A 22954-nucleotide genomic window follows, 5' to 3' on the forward strand; every position below is an offset into this window, starting at 1 on the left:
GTGGAGGCTTCAGCTGAGGGCACGAAATGCGGGTGAGGCTACCAGAACAGCGGTAGTGTAGTGGTTAGCACGTGTGCAACGTATCTGATCCTCATCTGCGATTAGGTGCTGGGCTTTTTTGTACAGAATGCCTCAGTTACCCAGCTCCAGTGTTTATCTGATGGTATTTGCACAAGTGTTGCAGTTGATGTAATGATCGAGAATACAGAAAAGTGAAAGAAGAGTGTTTTTAACGTCACGTTTTTTTCACGAATAAGGGTCAGCGGCTCAGAGGCTGCTTCGGTTTAAATGAGAGGTCCCCCCGGTGTTTTAGCTTCGTTGCAAATTGTTTTCGGTGTCGTTCATTTCCTGTTTGTGGAACCGTTCTAGTTTCTTGGAGATGCAGATTTCACTTGAATGCTGACGGTCCCTTTGAGCTTCGCTGCGATTCTCTCGCCGAGAATCGCAGCACGGAGACACCAAAGTGGGTTTCCCCGGGTGATCGATGAGTGACGTGCGATGGGGGTTCCGTTATTCACCTGCTACTTTAAACCACGGTGGAATATTTGTGCTAAAGAAAGTGGCACATGTACTCAAATGGCATACATTGAGGTGGGTAGGCGTTCGCGTTTACGGTGACTTGAGAGCTTTAATACAAAATACGCACGAATGTTGAACTTCACTCGCACCGCCGTTACGTAGCCAACCATGACTAAATCGGGAGGTGCGGGGGAGGGAGAAAGAGGACAAGAACGAACTAAACAAGAAACAAAAGCCAGTTCTAAAGAGGCAGTTCTAAAAAGGTGGTGGGCCGGAGGCAAAAGCCATCGGCGGTCGTAACGTCGGCGTGCCCTCCGCTGTCCGCAGCGCTCTCTGACAAAGTTGCCGCCTCAAGAGCTGGACAAAGCCATCTTAAGTGCCACCGCCTGCAATCAGGTGAGTGGCCCCCCCATCCATCCCCCTCCATCCAGCGCGCGTCCTCCCATATAACCTCACCCATCGCTAACCTTTGACCGTCAACCCGACTCCTTCTCAGCCATCTCACCGCGTGAGCCTGTTTGCCTGCATGCGCCTCGCGAGCCCTGGAGGCCGCCTGCCCCGTGTGCTTGCTGCTGCTGCTGCGCCGGCAATTCAAGGTCGCGCTTCCGCATGCGCCGTGGCCCGGTGGCAGTGGAAATCCACGGAAACGAAAAAACTAAAAAACGACAACGATGAAGAAGGAAAAAAAACACGGAAACTTCCCACGGCCCGGCACCAGGCGATAAAACTAAACTAAGGCCCACTGAGCTGTGTATCCCTCTTTCAGAAGCGACCTGGCCATCACAAATGAAAGCGCAAATAAGTGGCTTATCATCACGTGGAAACTGACAGCAGCTGCATACTCTAATAAATGCGTGATGTTGATTATAAATGTGGAGGGAATAAGCGGAGAACCCGGAGAAAAATCCACGTGACCACGGGGAGAGAGTCATGCAAACTCCAAATATACAGCAGCAGCCGTCAGGGTCAGAATCGAACCCGCGACCTCCTGTATACCAGGCGAGGGAGTTCACGTCTCACCGGTGCTCGTTTGAGGAGGGCATCACTTCGACTCGGCACCGTTTTCCAGTGCGCCCGCGCGCAACAGCTGTGAGGACCTTTCAAGCCCCAGGCATTTGGGAACGAACAATATGTCGTCTGTTTAACACGTAGGCTTTCGCGACCAATGTTATTCATAATCAACGTTTTTGGGTTTAGATTGCGTTATTTATAAATGTGTCGTAACCCTCCACCACCCGACACGGCCAATCAGTAAAAAATGTGTCACGTTGACAAAGACAAATAGTTCACTGCTTTAGCCCACCGGTGTGTTGAAGCCACAACATTTACAATTTGAGTACGACGTTTCGCTGGTAATTGCAACCAGCATCATCGGGCAATTCGCCAGAATGGTGAGGCTCTGCTCTGGCTCCCGCTCTTATATAGAGCAGCAGCAGAGTGACGTCATCATTAACTCATCAGGTGCAAAGATTCAAGGGGGTAGTGATTGTAATTATATACTAGATTAGTAATCAGGCTATTGTTACGATATGAGATTAGTCGATTAGTAATCATGTGGAATGTGTTTTATTGTGGTTATGCTACATTAGTAATCAGTTAGTGGTTGTTTCCCTTATAAGGAATTGTAATGTATCTTATTTAATAATACGTTTCCAGGCCGCACTAAGCCTGTAGCTGTCTGAGCGATTAAAGTTATTTCTGTTTCTCTCAATTTCAATCGATTCTCTAATTAGTCTTTGCCAGTAGTAACTAGTTTTACACAACACTTCCACGTTGTCAAAATCAATTGAGTGTCCCTGTTGGCATGCATGTTCTGCTACTGCCGATAGTTGTGTTTGTGATAGTTTAATATTTCTCTGGTGTTCTTTTAGTCTTACACTAACGTTACGCCCTGTCTGTCCAATATAGCATTTGCCACATACACAATTAATCCGATATACACCTTCTGTTGATAATTTAGGTAATTCGTCTTTAGTGCACGTTACTAGTTGTTGAATTTTGTGTACTGTACCAAATCTTACTGTAATGTTTTGCTTTTGCAAAACACGGGCTAATTTATCAGTTACTCCTGAGATAAATGGTATTTTTATTGTTTTAATAATCTGATCGCTTTCAGCAGTGTTGCTTTGCGATCGTGATTTGGCTTTTAGTGCTCTGTTAATTTGAGCATTATTGTAGCCATTCTGTCTTAGTGCTTCTTTAACATGTTTAATCTCTCTCACTAGACTTTCACCATCTGACACTGTTTTAGCCCGATGTATGAGCGTCTTGATAAGAGAGGATTTCTGAGCTGGGTGATGATGCGAATCTGCATTCAGATAGGCATCAGTGTGCGTTTGCTTTCTGTAAACGCTGTGTGTTATTTTACCATTTAGGCCATGCCCAAGTAAAATATCCAGGAACGGGAGTGTGTTATTCACCTCCATTTCCATGGTGAACTGAATGGCCGGGTTTTGTGCATTGAGATGATTTAGAAAATCGTTATCTCAGGAGTAACTGATAAATTAGCCCGTGTTTTGCAAAAGCAAAACATTACAGTAAGATTTGGTACAGTACACAAAATTCAACAACTAGTAACGTGCACTAAAGACGAATTACCTAAATTATCAACAGAAGGTGTATATCGGATTAATTGTGTATGTGGCAAATGCTATATTGGACAGACAGGGCGTAACGTTAGTGTAAGACTAAAAGAACACCAGAGAAATATTAAACTATCACAAACACAACTATCGGCAGTAGCAGAACATGCATGCCAACAGGGACACTCAATTGATTTTGACAACGTGGAAGTGTTGTGTAAAACTAGTTACTACTGGCAAAGACTAATTAGAGAATCGATTGAAATTGAGAGAAACAGAAATAACTTTAATCGCTCAGACAGCTACAGGCTTAGTGCGGCCTGGAAACGTATTATTAAATACGATACATTACAATTCCTTATAAGGGAAACAACCACTAACTGATTACTAATGTAGCATAACCACAATAAAACACATTCCACATGATTACTAATCGACTAATCTCATATCGTAACAATAGCCTGATTACTAATCTAGTATATAATTACAATCACTACCCCCTTGAATCTTTGCACCTGATGAGTTAATGAGTTAATGATGACGTCACTCTGCTGCTGCTCTATATAAGAGCGGGAGCCAGAGCAGAGCCTCACCATTCTGGCGAATTGCCCGATGATGCTGGATGCAATTACCAGCGAAACGTCGTACTCAAATTGTAAATGTTGTGGCTTCAACACACCGGTGGGCTAAAGCAGTGAACTATTTGTCTTTGTCAACGTGACACATTTTTTACTGATTGGCCGTGTCGGGTGGTGGAGGGTTACGACACATTTATAAATAACGCGATCTAAACCCAAAAACGTTGATTATGAAATATGTCGTCTGCATTTCAGATTCTGCACGTTGCATTCACGGATTCCTACAAAGCAAAATCTCATCATCCCGGCAATAGAACCCGGGGAATCAGATTTTGACAGACAGATGTCACGCAAGCAGTGAACCTTTGCATGTGGCGCTACAAACTGAATGTGAACTCCTCTTAAACCGTTCCCTTTCTGATTCAAACCAGTCACTGTCTCTTTTTTGTCAATTCGAAAAAGCTGATATGATTGCTTTTTTTTTTGGATCAGATTGAAACTTAACTCTTTCTGCTTTCAACATATTTAAAGTCTGGTCAGAAATCCTTTAAAAACAAATCTCCATTTGTGATGGATGTGACCTTCCCCGATGGTTATATTCCCACTAGGCCGTAAGTTGAAATCGTCATCTGATTTTGACTGCCCCACTCGAATATCATTTGTCAAAACCCCACCCCATGCGCGGGCTTGTTCTCTCGCGTGCCTCCTCCTCCTCCGTGGATTCCGATCGCCGCTGTGCCTCCGGTGTTGCCCACTTGCCCTGTCCGCAATGTGGTGCCCGTTTCACCTCCAGCCGACGCGGGTGCTCCTTACATGTTAACCGCGTTGGCGAGATGTTGACTACCTCACCTGGTACACAGGAGGTCGTGGGTTCGATCCTGACCTTGACGCCTGCTGTATATTTGGAGTTTGCGTGTATCTCTTTCCCCGTAGTCACGTAGATTTTTTCTCCGGGTCCTCCAGGTGTTCCCTTTACATTTCGAATCAAGATGCGTTTAGCGTATTTGGCTGCTATAAATTTCCACGTGATAAGTCACTTTGTTGAGCTGTCATTTGTGGCGAGGTCACCTATGAAAAAGAGCTGTGGGCTTTACCTGATAAAATAAAAAATAGTTAAACTAGTTAATAGTTAAAACCGCCTTCCCAAACGTGTCGCAGCTCTCCACTACGCGCCGTGCACGCATGTACGTACGCTGAACTTCTTTCGCGCCGTACATAGCCAACCGTGCTCATTGGACGTGCGGGGGAAGAACAACAAATGAAGCACAAAAAGCAGCTCAAAATAAAATGAGTTTTCAATCTAGATTATTTAAAAGTGCATGCGTGTGTGTGCATGCGCGTCATTTCACACCTGCGTGACGGCACGCTTTCTGGCATGCGCCGCCCGTGTACGACCATCGCATGTTCCCAGCCCTGTTCCCTGGCGACCATTCGCGGCTTGTCATGCGAACGTCAAGTGCGGTTGGGCGAAGCCGCCGGTGTTGGTGCGGTGGAGTTTCTTGGTGTGTGTGTGTGCGTGCGTGTGCCTCTGTGTGTTTCACGTGTCATCCTGTAAGCCACTTTTGTCAAAGCAAACGTACAATTTAGATTTTTTTTTATTGCAAACACATGCTCGTAACTCTGGTCTAGATGTGCGTTTCCAGATGTGCAGCGCTGTTGAGACGTGGTGGTTTGAAGAGCATGCAGAAGAGTAACGTTGTCTCGGGCTGTACTCATTGAGACAACGGGACCAACTTAAACTAGAAACTAAACAATGTTTTTATTTTACTGGGTAAGGCCCACTGAGCTATGTAGGTCTTTTTCAGAAGCGACTTAAACACAAATCATAGCTCAATGATGTGGCTTGTCATGTGGAAATATACAGCAGCCAAATACTCTAAACGCATGTTTCTAAATGTGGAGGGAAAGACTGGAGGACCCGGAAAAAATATACGTGACCACGGGGAAAGAGAGACACGCAAACTCCAAATATACAGCAGGCGTCAGGGTCGGGATCGAACCCACGACCTCCTGTGCACCAGGCGAGGTAGTTAACATCTCGCCACCGCAGCGCCCCTTATCTCATTTGGTAGAACAAAAAAGCCCACTTCTCTGGTAGTGATCCGCATGTGCTGAAGTTCTGGCAGTTCAAACCACCAGGTCATGATTACAGGACGCACACATTTGCCATTTTTCACGCTTGATCCCAATGCGGCGTTGTGCCACGTATGCATGTACAGCATGTTGAACTTCTGTTGCACCGTACGCAGCCAACTGTGCTCATCAGAGGTATTTTAGCACAACAAAAGATTATTAATGGCTCTGAGAAAACGCGCGTCTTCATTAATTATGCTTTGCTGAATGAACTGCTTGTGATTAAACATGTTAACGGTATGTATTAAATGGGCCAGGTGCCTGTTTTTGGGGCGGTGCTTATCGGCACCGCTGTAACTGCAAGATCTGTTAATGATCTGTTACTGCAAGATCCGTTAATGATCTGTTACTGCAAGATCTGTTAATGATCTGTTACTGCAAGATCCGACCGTGTCCGTCCGATGCTCGCTGAGCTCCATTCTCTTCCATTTTCTGAACGAATACGTTATAAGGTTGCACTCATTACACACAAAGTGCTTGCCACATATGAACCACAAAACCTTGCTGATCTCGTCAAGGAATATAAACAACCACGCGAACTCTGGTCATCCGCGCAGCGGCTTATGGCTGGCCATCGAACAAAGACCCCTGTATTGGTTGCATTGTTCCCATATTGGGGAAGCCATTGGAGCTATGCACTTTTAATTCGAGATTGAAAACGTATCTCTTTACGACAGCTTGTCCTTCCCCCACACCTCCAATTATCACCGTTGGCTACGTACGGTGCGAAATAAGTTCAGCTTGCATACATAAATACCAACATATGTCACTCATTTTAACCGTTGGCTCGGCTGTGGGTGCATTCGTCCATGGAGCAGCCTGGCAGCAAGATCTCGCCTCGTTCACGCGCATGCGCGACGCTCGGAAGAATAAAGCAACAGAAACGGATAAATACTAAAACTGTCCTCACTCTAAATTATTTGGCTCCACGGTCAAAGTGTAGGGATGGCTTGCGCAAACGTGCTGGCACGGCATGCCTGGCTGCATTTCAATGAGACGTGAGAATTAAACTTGTAAAAATAATGCGGCACCCGAGTGGCTCCTCGAGTTGCAGCTTCGTGGCCGCACCGAGGCCGTGATTACCCGGCGGGTACCAGTTAGAGTCCTGTCCGAGTTTGAGTGACGTATGTGTACGTACTGTATGTTGAACTTCTTTCGCACCGTACGTAGCCAACCGTGTGAATTGGAGTTGCGGGGGGAAGGACAACACACTAAGAACCAAAAGCTGTTGTAAATAAATTAGTTTCCAATCTCGATGATTTAAAAGTGCATAGCTCCCAGTGGCATCCTGATATCTGAAGGAAGAGCATTCCAGACGGCCGCAAAAGCGCATCCGAAAGCACGCGATACAGTGACAGTCTTTGTTCGATGGCGAGCCAAAAGCCATTGAACAAATTGCGCGTATTTTCAAAACTAAAACTTTTTAATATTTTTTATTTTACCAGGTAATGCCCACTAAGCTACAGGGAGTGGACAGGACAGCGATGGTACTGTGCCTCAGGTTATTGAAGGTGCTCTGGAATATAGATGTAAGCACATTGATCTGGCGTTTTGGTTTGTCGTGTCATACACCTTTGAACCTGGACAGCTTTGGGTACTCAAATTATAAATGCTGTGGGTTTACTCTCCACACCGGTGGGCTGAGCTCGTAACTAATTGACATATTTATATTTACGCGAACTAACCCAACAAAACCTTTATTACGAATAATATTGGTCGTGAAAGGCCTACGTGTCAAGCCAGCCTCTTAGCTGTTACACAAATACGGATTGCCTTGTGTGACAGTCCGAATCGGGATCTTGATTGAGACTGCCGGAGGAATCCGACGAGCTACGAAGCTCGTTTACACAGGCGTGTCCAGCATGGGGCACGGGGGTCAGCAAGTTGCAACAACAAAAACAAAACACACGATAGGAGTGCAGTGGAGGGAAAGAGTAAGCATGTCACGACAAATAAGTAAAAAGAAATTAAGTTTTGGTGATAAGTACAAATTGCGCAAGTACGGAATTTTCCGCCGATTATTCAACGCTGAATGCCAGCATGGGGCGTAGCACCAAAACAACAACAACAACAACAACAGTCCCAGACCACACACGTCAAGACAACAGCACACATGCCCCTCGCACACGAAACTTGGACTATCGAACAGTCAGCGATGCATTGCTCAATGAGCCGTGCGGTGGAGTGCATGGAGCGTGCAGTCCTTTCAATGTGAGTGCGCACAAAATGGAGTGGCACGCGCCAGGCCAGATTTGAACATTAACGCAGCAGATTATTCAATTGGGATTATGCACAGGAGTAGCAATCATCACCCCCCCCCCCCCCCCCCCGCTGCCTTCCTGGCAAGATTAATACCCCAGGTCACTCTTGCAAATTAGATGGTCTATTGAGTTCGTTCACACACAGTTAAACAAAGTACACTTAAGACTAAACACATGCGATATAGATTCAGTTTATTATAGTTTATTTTTTCAAATCCAAGTTAGACTTTTCTTCGGGACCAAAAGTCTATCACTGTTGTCTGGTGTTCAAACGGCACCGGGGAGGGAATCTGCTGCAATTGACCCAAGTCAAACGTACAGCTTCGTCTTTGCATCTTACAGCGCATAGGCGGATGTCGCACTCTGTGAGGGCAACTTTTCTCCGTGCGCAAAAGTAGTGGACCATGGCAGATGTATCCCCCTTGGCAGCTCTTGGAGGTGGCCTGAGGGTTTGTTGATGTTATCCGCATGGCGACTGTGGATCCAGTGCTGATGAAGGCGGTCGTAGCACTTATGTTGTTTAACACCCAAGTGTGCTTTAAAAGGACCACTCGTGTACGTACATCTCACTCAAAGTAATATCCAGGTCCAGAAGAGGACTTGAAGGTTATCCGGTTCGGATGGACGGGGGTGGGGGATCTTGCAGGGCCAACACTTTCACGTCCCGGCATCGCGGCTAGAGCCAGAAGTTTAAAATAGCGAAATCGGCACATCCAATGAGCACGGTTGGTCAAGTACGGCGTGAAAGAAGTTCAACATACACCTCCGATTAGCACGGTTGGATACGTACAGTGCGAAAGAAGTTCAACATACATAATTTTAATCAGTTGTTATTTAGGCCCGACTAAGAAGTGATTCCGCTCGTTCCCTCGGCACAGCGTGGCCGTGACGATGAGGTTAACGCTTTGAAGCGTTAGGGTCAGGATCGAACCCATGACCTCCTGCATACCAGGCGAGGGAGTTAACATCTCCCAGCCGGTAGTTTGAACGTGGGCACCGGGCTCGCGGAGAGTGCTCAAGAGTTATTTGTCATCTTTGTGCTCTCTCTGCACTTCCAGATGGCTTGGCACGTGACAGCTCCTGCTGTGTGTTCTCCGAGCACTTTGACAATTGGCTGAAAGGGATGTGGAACATTTTTATTTTCCCTCGACGGGGGGGGGGGGGGGGGGGGTGCACGGCCGCATTAGGAAAAGCACTTAGCTGAAAAGATGTGGTAAATAACGTAGAAATGTGTTTACTTTCTCAGTCACTCAAATACTTAACTCGTTTCTTCATTATATTTATATATACAAATTTATTCACGCGTGCGTGAGCATGTTTGTTCTAAGCTTACACAAATCTTATGCCTGGCTTAACTTAAGACATTGCGAGATTGTAACTAGGATAGTAAGCTTTTTACTTCAACTCAAGCATATCAGAAGGGGTGGGGGATATAAATAGTGTGTTTATAGGTCTCCTTTTAAAATATATATAATAGAATTGCAGTTCTTGGTGCAACAACGTACACAAAACAAGCTGGGCAGATGGTCTCCCCATTGAAGCCCTCTCGTGGCTGGCAGACCTCTCAACAATTGTATTCAGCTCCTGCACCTATTGCTGCCATTTGCAATAATAGAATAGTCCATTCCCTGTTTCGGGAGGACTGGTACGGCTTTGTACGAATGTTGAACTTATTTCGCACCGTGCGTAGCCAACCATGCTGATCAGAGGTGCGGGGGTAAGGCAAACGAACTAAACACAAAAATATAGTAATAGGTTTTTACCCTTTTATCTGGCACCAAAACTGACACCTTTATACAAGGGATCATGTTTGCAATAACTACAACACAAGCAGTCAAAATGCAAACAAAAATAGACAACTCTGGTAATGATATGCACTGTCCTTGAAATTGATTGTTCCACACCCGAGACGGCTTTTCTTAGAGCCTTGTCTCCACTGGTGTTGGACCAGATGACGCCAAAAGGTGTACAAACACAAAAGCAGTTCACATGAGGGGGAGGGGTGGGCGGTGCTCATGACCCTTGACAGCCCTGAGCGAGTGGTGGAAATTCCACATTCCTATGGTGGGAGTCAGTCTTGCCGGTAGGAGAACTGCGGTTGACTTCCCACGCAGCGTTATTCGTGGGCAATTTTGATGGGCTGAGTTGCCCACAGATTTGAGTTTGCCTCTATGAACGTTCAGATTACAAGGAGGGAGCGTGCTCGAACACAGTGATAGCAGCCACCATTAATAGATGTCAAAGCCTGCAGAAAAGACAACACACTGAATAGGCAAGGAGGCACAGCAGTGAGCCAGTGGCACAGTGGTTTGTGCACTGAGCTCTGAAACCAGTTATACATGAGTTTTATTCCCAACTACGGCTAATATCCGTCACTCGTGAAATCTAAGCCAATCCGGCGTCCCCGAATTATCATAACCTTACATTGCCTAACGTGGTGAAGTATGGTCAAACTACCACAATTACCAACATGGCATATGGAGGGCCTTCATCCAACAACAGTGGGTTTACAAATGGTCTCAAGACACTATGAAATATACGTGCAAAAGCAGGCTCTAAAATAAAATATTTTGGGATATGAAATGTGTTCCTGATCAAATGAGCAATGATGGGAGAGCAGTAAAAATCTAGGTGGTAAGAGATTTTAGTTTCCACATGTCACAACTAGAACTTTTTTATAGGTTCCATTTCATACAACCATATATTTGAAGGTACTGTGTGGGCCAAAAAGGTTGTGATCGAGAGCTACGTTGGTAAGATGTTAACTTTCTCGCCTGGCATAGAGGAGTTTGTGAGTTCAATCCCAAAGCCCTGACGCCTGCTGTATATTTGGATTTGCATCTCTCTCCCCGTGGTCACGTGGATTTTTCTCCGGGTCCTCTGATCTTTCCCTCCACATTTAGAATCAACATCACGCATTTAGAGTATTGGGCTGCTATAAATTCCCACGTGATGACAAGCCACTTTGTTGAACTATCATTCCTGGCCAGGTTGCTTCTGAAATAGGAGACATTTAAAATAGTTTGGTTTTATGTAATTTGACCGAATATATAAATGTCCCCCTGTGTGAGAAACTCCAAGGTGGCTAACGTGCTATTTGCCTCTGTCGTCTTGGCAATCTACGTTGGCTTCCAGTGCGCGTTCTAATCCTGAGGACATTTTCACCAATTTTTTGTTTTGTTCGCACGGTTGCAGAGCACAGTCGGCCCAAAGGCTGAAAACGCTGGGTGGCCAGCAACGCAACAGCAACCAGAGTCATCGTTGGATTAGATCAGAATTGTAAAACGTTTCTTGAATTGAGCAAAGGTTATTATTGTCAGGGCTTGGGGAGAAGAGACTATAGTTAGGGGCGGAATGCAAAGCAGAGCGGGCGAGTGTGAAGGAGCAGAGAGGGAATTGTGTTGTGGCCTGCAGCGTTGCCTCCGGCCCAGTCCAGGTGTGTGCACGTACACGCTGCTGGTCAGCGCTTGCGAGCATCCGCATATTCGCGCGTGTGTGTGGGGAGTGGTAGTGTAGCGGTTCGCGTACTGCGCTACGAACCCAGCTGTGACCCGAGTTCGATTCCCGCTCACGGCCAAATAAGTACCTGGTGCGGTGTGTAGTAAACATCGCCACTGGGGAGACAAAGGCGGCCGGGCGTGGTCCTGGCCACCCACCCCCCTCTGTGCTGTGCCGGCCTTCATAGGTCCTCACTAACAGCACTTGCCCCAACAGTCTGTTAAGCCTATACAAGGGATCTTTGTCTTTATTTCGTGTGTACGCATGGGTGCTGTGCCCACTTGTTTCAGATGCTCTTGTATTCAATTTTTATTTATTTCAACTCAACGCAAGCCCGGTACCAGAGCACCGATCACAGAACAAGAAGATGAGGGGGGGGGGGGGGTGCAGAAATTCTGCCAACAAAAGCCCGAGAATGGCGCGACAGGGCCTGGTGAAGGGGTTCAGATGTCCTTTTTAAACTTGTACACGGACAATATGAACGAGCAATGCACTTACCCGCACCTCCAATTAGCGAGGTTGGCTATAGTACGGCGCGAAAGAAGTTCAACCTACATACATTGGGAGAAGTTTGCCTCGTTGTGCCTCTCTCTCTGCCTTTAGAAAAAAATTTGAAGGTGGTGCGTCAAAGTTGTCCACGTGGGTAAATAGTTGTGCGTAGTAAATATCTTGCCCTCCCCCCCCCCCCCCCCGTGTTTGTGCAACGATGTTTCAGAATTCGGTGATTCGGAGCGCGCCCGTGTGCATTGACGCGCAAGGCCGGAGCAGCGCCCGCTTCCTCACCACCTACGATCGCAAGTTCGTCATCAAGACGATCGTGAGCGAGGACGTGGCCGAGATGCACAATGTCCTCAAGAAATACCACCAGGTACCGCCCCATGCCGCTTCTCCACCCTGTGTGGCCGGGCTGCGGTCGCGTTTATACTGTTGGAGCCCGGAGCAAAAAATAATAATAATCTGGAAAAAATACTCAACATTTCGGATCTACTTTTTAAAGTAGACCAGGATGAGTCTGGGGCATTAGTCTGCTCGTAGGGGGTGGGGGAGGGCAGTAATTGGTATTGAGTTTCCTCTACAACACACTGATATGCTGAAGTAACTAATTGACACATTTTCTTTTACGTGACAAACCTAACTAATTAGCAAGGTTGGGTAGTTGCGGGGTTAACGACACATTTGTATTTACGCGATACAACCCAAAAATACTTGATTATGAAGAAGGGGCCGCCACTATAGCAAACTCTGGGGAGCTCCTCTAAGGGGATGTTTGGTCTACTCTTCCAAACTGGCCAGCCATTTGGCAAGAGGTGAGACTAACCCACACCTCGACCCCACCACGCACGACCTGCCCCTTTGGCCGACTGCAGTGAGTGAACCCACTCGTACTGCTGGGTGGACGGACAAAGTTGACCGCCCTGGGGGATCCAACCGCACTGGTGGCTTCCCGAGTGCTCGTCCACTGTGCTACCCACTACGGGGGGGGGGGGGGGGAACCTTTTTACTGCCAAGGGCCATTTGGATATTTATAACATCATTCGCGGGCCATGCAAAATTATCAACTTAAAAATTAGTTCGCTATATTTGGTCAAGCATTTAATTAACTCACCCCTAATGTGATGGCTGGAACTGCTTCTCTTTGGCGAGGCGTGTGATGTTGGCTGGTATTGATGATGTTGCTTCTCGCAACTGCTTTTCCAGGTTTGCTCCTAGATTGATTGAATTTCGAGTCCCACCTGCGGTTTGCCTTGGCAGGGCCACACCAAATGATTTTGCGGGTCTCATGCGGCCCGCGGGCCGGACGTTCCCCACCCCTGCACTACAACATGGCATCTCCCTTGAGTGCTGAGTAACATGGTCCACTTATCCCAGCAGGCGTTCATCATTAATGTATTACTATTATTTACACCTTGTTGGATATAGGAATATATATCCGGCTGGTTGTTTTGGTTTTTTAATATTTTTTCAAATTTCATTTGTTTATTTGACTGTTGTTTGCTCGGTCACTGCGGCAAGTCTCTATGCTATTTCATGTTTAATATAATAATCGTGATTCCCTGTATATTGTCTTGAGATTCTTATTATAACGGGGGCTTTTTTTGTTTTACCAGATAAGGGCCACTGGGCTATGTAGCTTTTTTCAGAATCGACCTGGCTATCTCAAATGATAGCTCAACGGAGTGGCCTATTACGTGAAAATGTATAGCAGCCAAATACTTAAAACTCATGATGTTGATTTTAAATGTGGAGGGGAAAAACCGGAGGACTCAGAGAAAAATACACACGGCTATGGGGAGAGAACACGCCAACTCCAAATATACAGCATGCGTTGGGATTGAACCCACAACTTCCTGCATACCAGGCGAGGGAGTTAACATCTCGCCACCGCGGTGAACTTAATGCAGGCTGCATTGATAGGCTAGGAGGGTCGCCTCGGCTCAGTCTACCCATAAACTTGTCGCGATGTCTTATTTGTTGATGTCGCACACCGCTGGATGTTAGCGCGATGGGTTTGTGTGACAGGGTCTGGCATTACCAGACCGCGACTGTTGCAATTGTGCTGGGAAAGTGGTCAAATGTGCAGTAGTCCAGCGTGTGTCGTACGGGTGTTAAAGTGGTTTTGTTATTTTTTTACGCAGCCATTTCCAACTTGAAACGGAGTGGACTCGCATTGCTCAGGCTCGTGTATGAACGTCCCAATAAATGGGGTCTCTGGGCTGAGCTGTGGCTTTAGCTGTAGCTACACACACACACAGCCTTTGTGCTGAGCTGATGGATTATTGAGCTACAGAGACAGGACCCGAGGCTTGGCGTGCTGAACGGATGATTAACGGAGGCTGGGCGGGGGGGGGGTCCCTGAGTGTATGCAGGAGAAAACTAATTACGGTTTTGTGGTGGATGGAGAGGGTGGTAGTGGCCCTGACGATGGCAGGGTTGTGATGGGGGTGCGATTGGGGATTTCGGGCTATCATCGGGGCATAAATAACCAAGCTGGTTCCCCCTTTTTGTCATGGAGTTTTTTTTCCCTTTCAAATTGTTGTCCTAAATTACTCGGAGCAGAGCCACTTCCCCTTGATAGCAGGGGGCCAATCACGTGTCTGCTTTGTGACGGTGCTCAGTCTGTCACTGCCCCCCCCCTCCCCTCACGGTTCTCGGGTGCCACCACAAAATGGACGCGTGTCGGGTGCTCGCGGCCCTCCGGCGTGCCAGTGCATTCCAGACGCAACGTCGCATGGGCCAATTCAATTAGCCGCCGTCGATTCTCATGCCCCGGCAGTCCTTGGCCCGCGACCGTGCGTTTCGGGACTGAAGCCAGAAATAATATTCTTACTGCGCTCTGAGATTATCCCTCGCCAGAGGTTTGCTTCAGAGACGCGACGCACGTGCACACACGCACGAGTACGCACGTGCACACACGCACGAGTACGCATGCGTACGCACGAGTACGCATGCACACGCACGGGTATGCACACACACGCACGGGTACGTGCGCATGCACGGGTATGTACACACACGCATGGGTTCCCACGCACGCGCACGCACGGCCGTTACGCCAGTCTCCCTTACCTGTCCTCAAAGCTGCCGCTGAAGTTGCGGCCCAAATGTTGACGCTAACTGCGCACGCCGCTGAGCACAATGACAGGATAGCTGGCTTCGTTGACATTACCAAGATAAACAAAACAACAGCAATAATAATAATTTCGATTGTGTTACAATATAAGGATGCTTCTATTCAAAGGGGAAACATGCGCCAAAGGGAAAGGTGTGTGAGCGGTAGTGTATCGGTTCGTGCACATGCGCTACGAACTCGGCGACCCGGGTTCGATTCCCGCTCACGGCCAACATCGGTGGCGATTATCTGAACCGGTCCCGGGCCTCCTCCCCGAGGCCGTCTCGGCCTCAACTGAGTAGCTGGTGCGGTGTGTCAACATCGCCACTCGGGAGACAAAGGCGGTCGGGCATGGTGCTGGCCACCCACCCCGTCGTGTGCGACGGTGTCGGCCTTCATAGGTGCTCGCTAACAGCACTTGCCCTAACAATCTGTTAAGGCTATACGGGGGGTGGGGGGGGGGTCTTTGTTGGTTTGATTTAGTGCACTCTGCTACGATCCTGGTGACCCAGATTTCTTGTTGTTTGGGTATTGGCAATTTTGATTTGTGAAACCTTGCTCGAGGCTTCAGGTCGGTTTACCCGGCCTGGCGCGAGTTACAAGTCGCACCCTTGTGTCAACACGAGCAAGGATGGCGAGGTGTGGACCCTCGTCTTGTGCTGTGCCACCATTACAAATGTGCTTTTCTTAACAGAACTCACCCCAGCAATCGATGAGAACAAGTGTGCCGTGTGGGTAGTCTCCGCAATCGCCACGCGTGCACTTGGGTGCATCCTTAACAAATAAAAGCGCCCGGCACGTTATGAACAGAGGAGCACGGACGCCATGACCACACGCAGATCTATTTTTAAACGCTTTCTTTTAACTCACTCTATCTGTTGTTGTTGTTGTATCCTCAAATCTTGTAACTCAATTTTAACCCACTTCCCAATGTGATATCGACTGCAAACTTGGTATACTTATGTCATACTGATGACAATACTATATTCTAGCATAAAAAAAAGTATATTTTTAAACATTATTTTTTATATGTTATGTTTCGGCTTGGGTCTAATTGTCCACAGTCAACTGACGTTGGCTGTATGTGACCACGGTTCCTTACGTTATGGCAAGCTTCGGGGCCACTTCCTGGAGTCGTGGAGTTCTGCCATTACTAGTACATTTCATAAAAGCGTGTTTAAAAAAAGTTTTTGATATATTACTTATTTCAGGTCTGAGTGGATCTGTTAAAACGACCGTAAGTGACCTTTGTGCATAACGAAGAGACGGGTTGCAGCTTTACTCGTCCCCGAGGGTCCATTGCAGCGGGATTCCATGGGCGTGTGCACGAGGGGCTCCGTCTCGCTTACGGGTTTTGACGATTCCTGGGGACCCGCAATGGATGAGGAAGCTGGCGTTCTTCACGGTTCGGTCAAGTGGAAGAGGCCCACGCTCATAAAGAGTGCTGCCCTTCAAGAGCTTTTCGTCCCCAGGCAAACAGTTGGGAGATTCCCGGCGTGTTCCACCGATGTCCGTATCGGGAGCTAAGAAGGTTCACGCAGCAGCAGCAGCAGCAGCTGGGGGGGGGTGGAGGGGGGATATTCGAGGATCTCCTGAAGCAAACTCCTCCGCTCCATGTTCCATCGCTTTTACCTTCCGGATGAGACTCCTAAGGACACGTAGCAAGACTTTACGGATCTCTCGTCAGGCGCCGTGCGCCGTCTCGACATATAGGGGTCAACGTGATGGCATCCTCAAGCCGTGCGGTGGTAGTGGGGTCAGTCATGTGTAGCCGGATCCTGTGACAGAGAAGCGCTAAGGAAGAGCATGCTGGTGGCGGTACCCCAGAGGGGTTCGACTGCTCGGCTTGGAAGCCATCGTCCGTCCATACGTACGTATGTATGTTGAACTCCTTTCGCAACGTTCGTAGCCAACCGTGCTAATCGTAGGTTGCGGGGGGAAGGGAGAACAAACTGAATGCAATAATTGGTTCTAACAAGATGATTTTTCAATCTCTATTTAAGCAGAGGGCACGAAGAGTGCGGTGGAGCTCAAATGAAGGTCAGCTTCGACGTTCTTCGAGTGCCACAATGCCGAGATGTATACGACCTCACCTGGTATACAGTCGGTCGTGGGTTTGATCCCAACCCTGATGCCTGCTGGATATATGGAGTTTGCATGTCTTTCTCCCCCATGCTCTTGTGGATTTTTCTCCGGGTCCTCGGGTTTTTCCCTCCACATTTAGAATCAACATGCACTTAGAGTATTTGGCTGCTTTAAATTTCCACATGATAAGCTACTTTGTTGAGCTATCATTTGTGGTAACTAAGTCGCATTTGAAAAATAGCTACGTAGCTCAGTGGGCCTTACTTGGTAAAATAAAAAAAAACAGTTTTTTTTGTGGCAAGGCCAGAGTTATTGCACGGCTCCCAGGGCACCGACCGCAACACCTCTTCCTTAAACAACGCCGGAGGAAACGGCTATTACGCAGAGTCACGTACGCCACGTCATCGGTAGGAAGATCTGCGGTGCCGTATCCCACCCGGGCTCGTCGCCCATGTTCAAGCGCTGAGGTTTTCGCGAGGACACGCGGCTGGCAATTGCCCCAACCACTCCCTACGCTGCCGGTTGGCGGCGAGTTCTCTGGGTGGGTCATCTGAGGGGGATTTGCCTTCAGTTTCATCGACATCCCAGGTTCGACAGAATTCGTGGTGTCTCCCCAACACCTCGGGACTCAGGGGTACGGAGCGGCCACGTTTCAGGAGTTTGAACGGGCTTTTTACAAATGAGGGCGATGGTTGCGGTCCAGAGACCCCGCGATGGTCTGATATTTCAGGGTCGGAGAAAGTTCGGGAGGTATCTGTCCAATTTTGGGCTTGAACTTTGTCATTTATACTGTACATCTGTGAAAAAGAGCTTCATAGCTTCCCAGATTCCTCCAGTATAAATAAATATTTGTTCCCGTTTTAAAATGGAAATGAAGCTCCCCCCATCTCAGGCTGAGGGACTGGATAGGTTCCGTGGACTTTCAAGATGCTTGCCGGATTATAAGCAGTGATCCCTGGACCATCGTTGAATTCATCGATTGTGCGATGGGGGAGCTTCACTGTCAGATCACGGTGGTGTCGTGCGTCGTGTGTCGGGGGCCTAACCCTCCAATCAGCACGGACAGTTGTGGATGGGGCCTTCTTCATAAACTAGTTGGAGCTGAGCAGCTCCTACGAGTGGTGCTGCAGTCTCGTCCAATTGACTTGCCGGGAACAGATGTGTTCTAAACTATGAACAATGATGTATTTTACCGGGTAAGGCCCGCTGGGCTATGTAGCTCCTTTTCAGAAAAGACCTGGCTATCACAAATGATAGCTCAACAAATACCAGGCGAAGGAGTTAACTTCTCCTAGCCACCGCGGTGCCCCTATTAATCTGATCGGACAACGCAGTGGTCAGGGCTTGCCCCCTAGATGATGTTATCTTGTAGACCTGGCTCTCTTGATCTCTTGGGTAGAGGACCAGCTGGTCAACAATGACTTGGCGAGTCCTCAGCATCAGGACCGACTGCACAAGCAGGAGTGGGCTTTGGGTCCACACTAGTGGGCCGCTCCGCTGGGACGTTGTCCCTTCAGATCACTCGCAAGCTCGCGAACGATGGTGCGGGATCTGTTTGTGTCCGGCCTCAAGTTGGAGTTTATTGCGCCCACGTTAGCTGGTCAAGGGGGAGCGGAGTCGGTGGGGGGGTCCGTTTGTATTGGGCTGAAGACGGCTGTCTGCAGTTTGCCTTGACGCCATGTCCATCAATCCCAACGATGTTGCGCAAGATAAGGGAGTACAAGGCGGAAGTCATCTTTGGTGGCTGCCCTTCTGGAGCCGATGTAAACACTGTAGCGAACCGCAGTTACAATATTAATGTTTGTAGTTGTTCGTTGCACAAAAACCTGAATTCCGGTGGGGTGCATAACCATTGGGCGTCTGTCACTGACGAATGGCCAATACAACACGCCGCGGACTTTGCTGAGACGAGCGGCATCGTAAGCTGCCATGAAATGGCTCGAGAGAATGTGAGCGTACATTTGTTGCCTTCCGCTTTATTCTTCAACGCCAGACTGAGGAGAGGGATTATTTTCCGCGGTAGCATCTGAATTATACCTCTTCTGAAAATCGCTTATCGAAGAAAGGTTTGAGCTGGTGTGTTTTAATAATTAGCACGGTTGGTTACGTACGGTGGCGCGAAAGAAGCTCGGCATACACACATACAACGGTGGGTTTCTGCAAGTCGGCTAAGTCACACCACAGCACGTTTAGAATTTTAAGTCTCACGGTAATAATGCCAAAGCCTCCGACAGCCTAACTAAACCAACTAATATAAAATCTTTAGACCAGCGGATGAAATGTCCCAAGACATTCGGCTGCCTTGCTACCATGTAACTTGTAGATTCTCTGTTTACTTTTTGATTGACAATGACACAAAAGGTAGAGTTTTTAAATGTAAACGTGCAAACGATTTACAGATGCCCTGACTGTGAAGTTTATTATTTTTTGTTCTTTTTTTTTCACATGTCACACATGTCAATGGCATGTGTATATATGATCCGCAGAATAACAATAACAAGCGTAGAATGTTGAGACAAGTGTTATAAGCAGGCCCCGAGTGAGGTCAGCATCGCAGCGCATTGGGCGATTGCAGCTGGTAGCCATCTCTGACCCTGTATCTCCACGCTTCACAGATTTACACATTTTTGATCGAGTCAGTCTCGGGGGGGTGGGGAGATAGAATCGAGGTTCACAATTTAACAATTTTCCCGTTCCGAGACGCCTGCAAGTCGCAGGGTTGGTGTCCCTCGTTCACCGCTGAATCTCGAAACGCTCAAGTGGGTTGCTCTGTTGTTTTCAAAGACGTTGCTCTCACCGCAAAGAACCTGTTGCCACACGACCACCGCACTCTACGATAGCTGGCGCCAAACCGTGCCACACGCCCTCCCGCGTGACCTTTTACTTCATCGGAATTGGACGCACGTACGTGTACTGGAATGGTAAGGGGTTAATTGACGTTGGGGCGCATGGACAGGATTCATGTTCCTGCAACTACTTTTACACGGTCACCTTAATTGGGACTGGGTGCCACCCATCGTTCCAGTGCCTGACTCTTGCGTTCCATGCTGATGTCGAGGTTTGAGGGGCCGTGGGAGCGACGTTGTGAACGTCTTCAGATGCCGCCGGCGCATGCACGTATGTGCGTTGAACTTCTTCCGCTGTGTCTGTAGACAACCATGGTAATCAGAGATGCGGGGGGAAGGACAACAAACTAATCACAAAAAGCAGTCCTATAGAAATTAGTTTGCAATCTACTACACACTACTACACACTCACTACTGCACAAAAAGACATAGATCCTCCATATATCCTGAACAGACTGTTGGGACAAGTGCTGTTTGCGAGCACCTATGAAGGCCGGCACGGCAACCGAGGGGGTGGGTTGCCAGCACCGTGTCCGGCCATCTTTGTTACCCCTGTGGCGATGTTTACACACCGCACTAGGTACTCATTTGCGGCTGAGTCGACCTAGGGGAGGCCCAGGACCAGTTCAGATAATCGTCACTGGTGTTGATTGCGAGCGGGAATCGAACTCGGGTTGCCAGGTTCGTAGCGCAGCGCGCTAACTGCGTCACTATCGCTCCCCACAATACACACTCACTACTACACACTACCGTGTGCATGTATGTTGAACTTCTTACGCTCCGTAAGTAGTCAAGCATACTAATCAGAGGTGTGGGGGGGGGGACAACGATCGGCGGTGTGGGGGGGAAGCGTCTGTGGTTCTCGCACTTCTGAGTCACTGCTGTTTTCGTTGCAAGTTGAAATACTCATATTATTGTTGTACGTCGTGCGTTGTAAAACTCCCGCAACTGCACCAAACATGTACGTGCGCAGACCTTCTGAGCTGCGCACGTAAATCACTCTCGCGTGAAGCAGCGCTTGTCTCTAGGGCACACCATCTATGTTTTGCTAAGCGCGGATGTTGAGGAATGCATTTGGCCGTACAGCTTGTTGCTACAGGCCTGCGTGGGTTTTTTATTGAATGGCCGTACGTTGCCTTTCGCGGACGGCACCCACATCCTGCCCTGCTCTTTGGATCGCTCACGTCACTGTCATTCTCACGGAGGAGAAAATGTTACGTTAATATGCATCGAGAGAGAATTATGCATATGCTTACTACCTGCCCCTAAAGTTCATCCCATAGTTCATTTTTCAAGCATGTGTGGGAGGATTCTTCGGGCTACATTGCTTGGACACGGATCCAGAACACCCGATTTGATGGCTGTGTTTTTTCAGATCTTAACTAGTGTTACGGGAGAACTATTGTTATCCACACCGCTATTATCCTCGCAGGGACCGCAAAGACCCTGTGTGCCCAACATCAGATGGGCCTTTTTGTATCTGGTGAAGGATGTTTGACACATGCCAGTTATGTGCACTTCATCATATATTTATTTAAACTAAACGATATTTAATTTTTCCAGGTAAGGGCCACTGAGCTCAGAAATGATAGCTCAACGAAGTGGTTTCTCTTGTGGAAGTGTAAACTAGCCAAATACTCTGCACGCATCATGTTGACTCTAAATGTGGAGGGAAAAACTGGAGGATCTGGAGAAAAATTCACGCGACTACGGGGAGAGAGAGACACGCAAACTCCAAATATACAGCAGGTGTCAGTCGGGATCGAACCCACGACCTCCTGCATACCAGGCGAGGGAGATAACATCTCGCCACCGCTGCGCCCCAGATTTCAGAGCTGGGATCTGCCAAACTAATAAGTAATAAAAAATTAAGTAATCTTTAAAAAAATTTGGGATTTTTAGTCATTCATTGCCCGAGAGAAATTGGTTTTATCACAGGTGGAAGCTTGGACTTGAATGCAAAAACCTCGCCAGTGCAGGCTCAGGGCTTCTACAACTTCTACAACGGCATCGGCATCCCTACCCACGCACCTCCTCCTCCCTTCTTTGTCTTCGAAGCCAAAAATCCCCATTATTGCATGACCTTGACCATCTGGTGGGCACACATCGCCAAGAGACTAATGTGGTCCATCTAACGGCTCCTCGGGATTCGAGCACGTGTCTGTCCTTTCTGCCAAGCTCTCTAAGGTGCATGGCGGCACCCGTAAATGTACGCGGCCTTTATGACGCAGCTTTGTTTTTGCGTTCTATCGGCCGCTGTGGTTGCTCGTACCGTCGCCATCGCTCGTGACCCTGCCACGTGACAATCCCCTCGAACCGTTGGCGTCTAGCGTCAATGCCACGGCGGGATACGCGCGGCTAATGATTGCAATGATCCAATTCAACATTCATTTTAGAAGAAATAATTCAGTTGCCCCACAAAGCCCAATGTGTCATGACACCAATTTTTTTGCAGAATGCTTTGAGCTGTTGCTGGCAATTATCTCATTATGAGCCGCGCGGATAATGAAACGGTACAATCTCTACGCTTGAACAAAAAGTTTTGTGTTTCAGCAATTTATTTCATGAAATTAATAATGAGGTGGATTTCTTTCATAGCTGAAAGGAGTTAACGTTGAACATCATTTCCCGACGGACGCTGCTCATCAACGTTTGAATCTATCGTTGCTTTAAGCAAAGCAACCTCGAGCGAAGTTTTTACATCTCGCAGTTCACGTCGGCAAGGTTGTGGAGTTTCTTTTTTCCACTTCGGCGAATGCCGCTCGGGAAACGGTAACTCGCGGTGAACCGTAAACGCAACGGGGTGCACGTCTACGACTCGACAAGTGCCAATCTCTTTTTTTGT

General features: G+C 47.9%; 1 protein-coding gene across 4 annotated transcripts in view; it reads left to right on the top strand.

Moving 5' to 3' along the window:
- Window positions 1–22954, top strand: part of LOC133355754 (phosphatidylinositol 5-phosphate 4-kinase type-2 alpha-like) — a 225429-nt gene that overhangs the window by 133511 nt on the left and 68964 nt on the right. For 2 of the 4 annotated variants that reach the window (XM_061573080.1, XM_061573089.1), the window contains 2 exons: window positions 847–915; window positions 12287–12439. In XM_061573080.1, the coding sequence (XP_061429064.1) occupies window positions 847–915; window positions 12287–12439 (222 nt within the window). The remainder of the gene's footprint in view (window positions 1–846; window positions 916–12286; window positions 12440–22954) is intronic. The other 2 variants (XM_061573097.1, XM_061573107.1) reach the window with 1 other exon arrangement.

The sequence above is a fragment of the Lethenteron reissneri genome, chromosome 7, assembly GCF_015708825.2.
Source record: "Lethenteron reissneri isolate LAM-NWPU_2019-01 chromosome 7, ASM1570882v1, whole genome shotgun sequence".
Lineage (NCBI taxonomy): Eukaryota > Metazoa > Chordata > Hyperoartia > Petromyzontiformes > Petromyzontidae > Lethenteron > Lethenteron reissneri.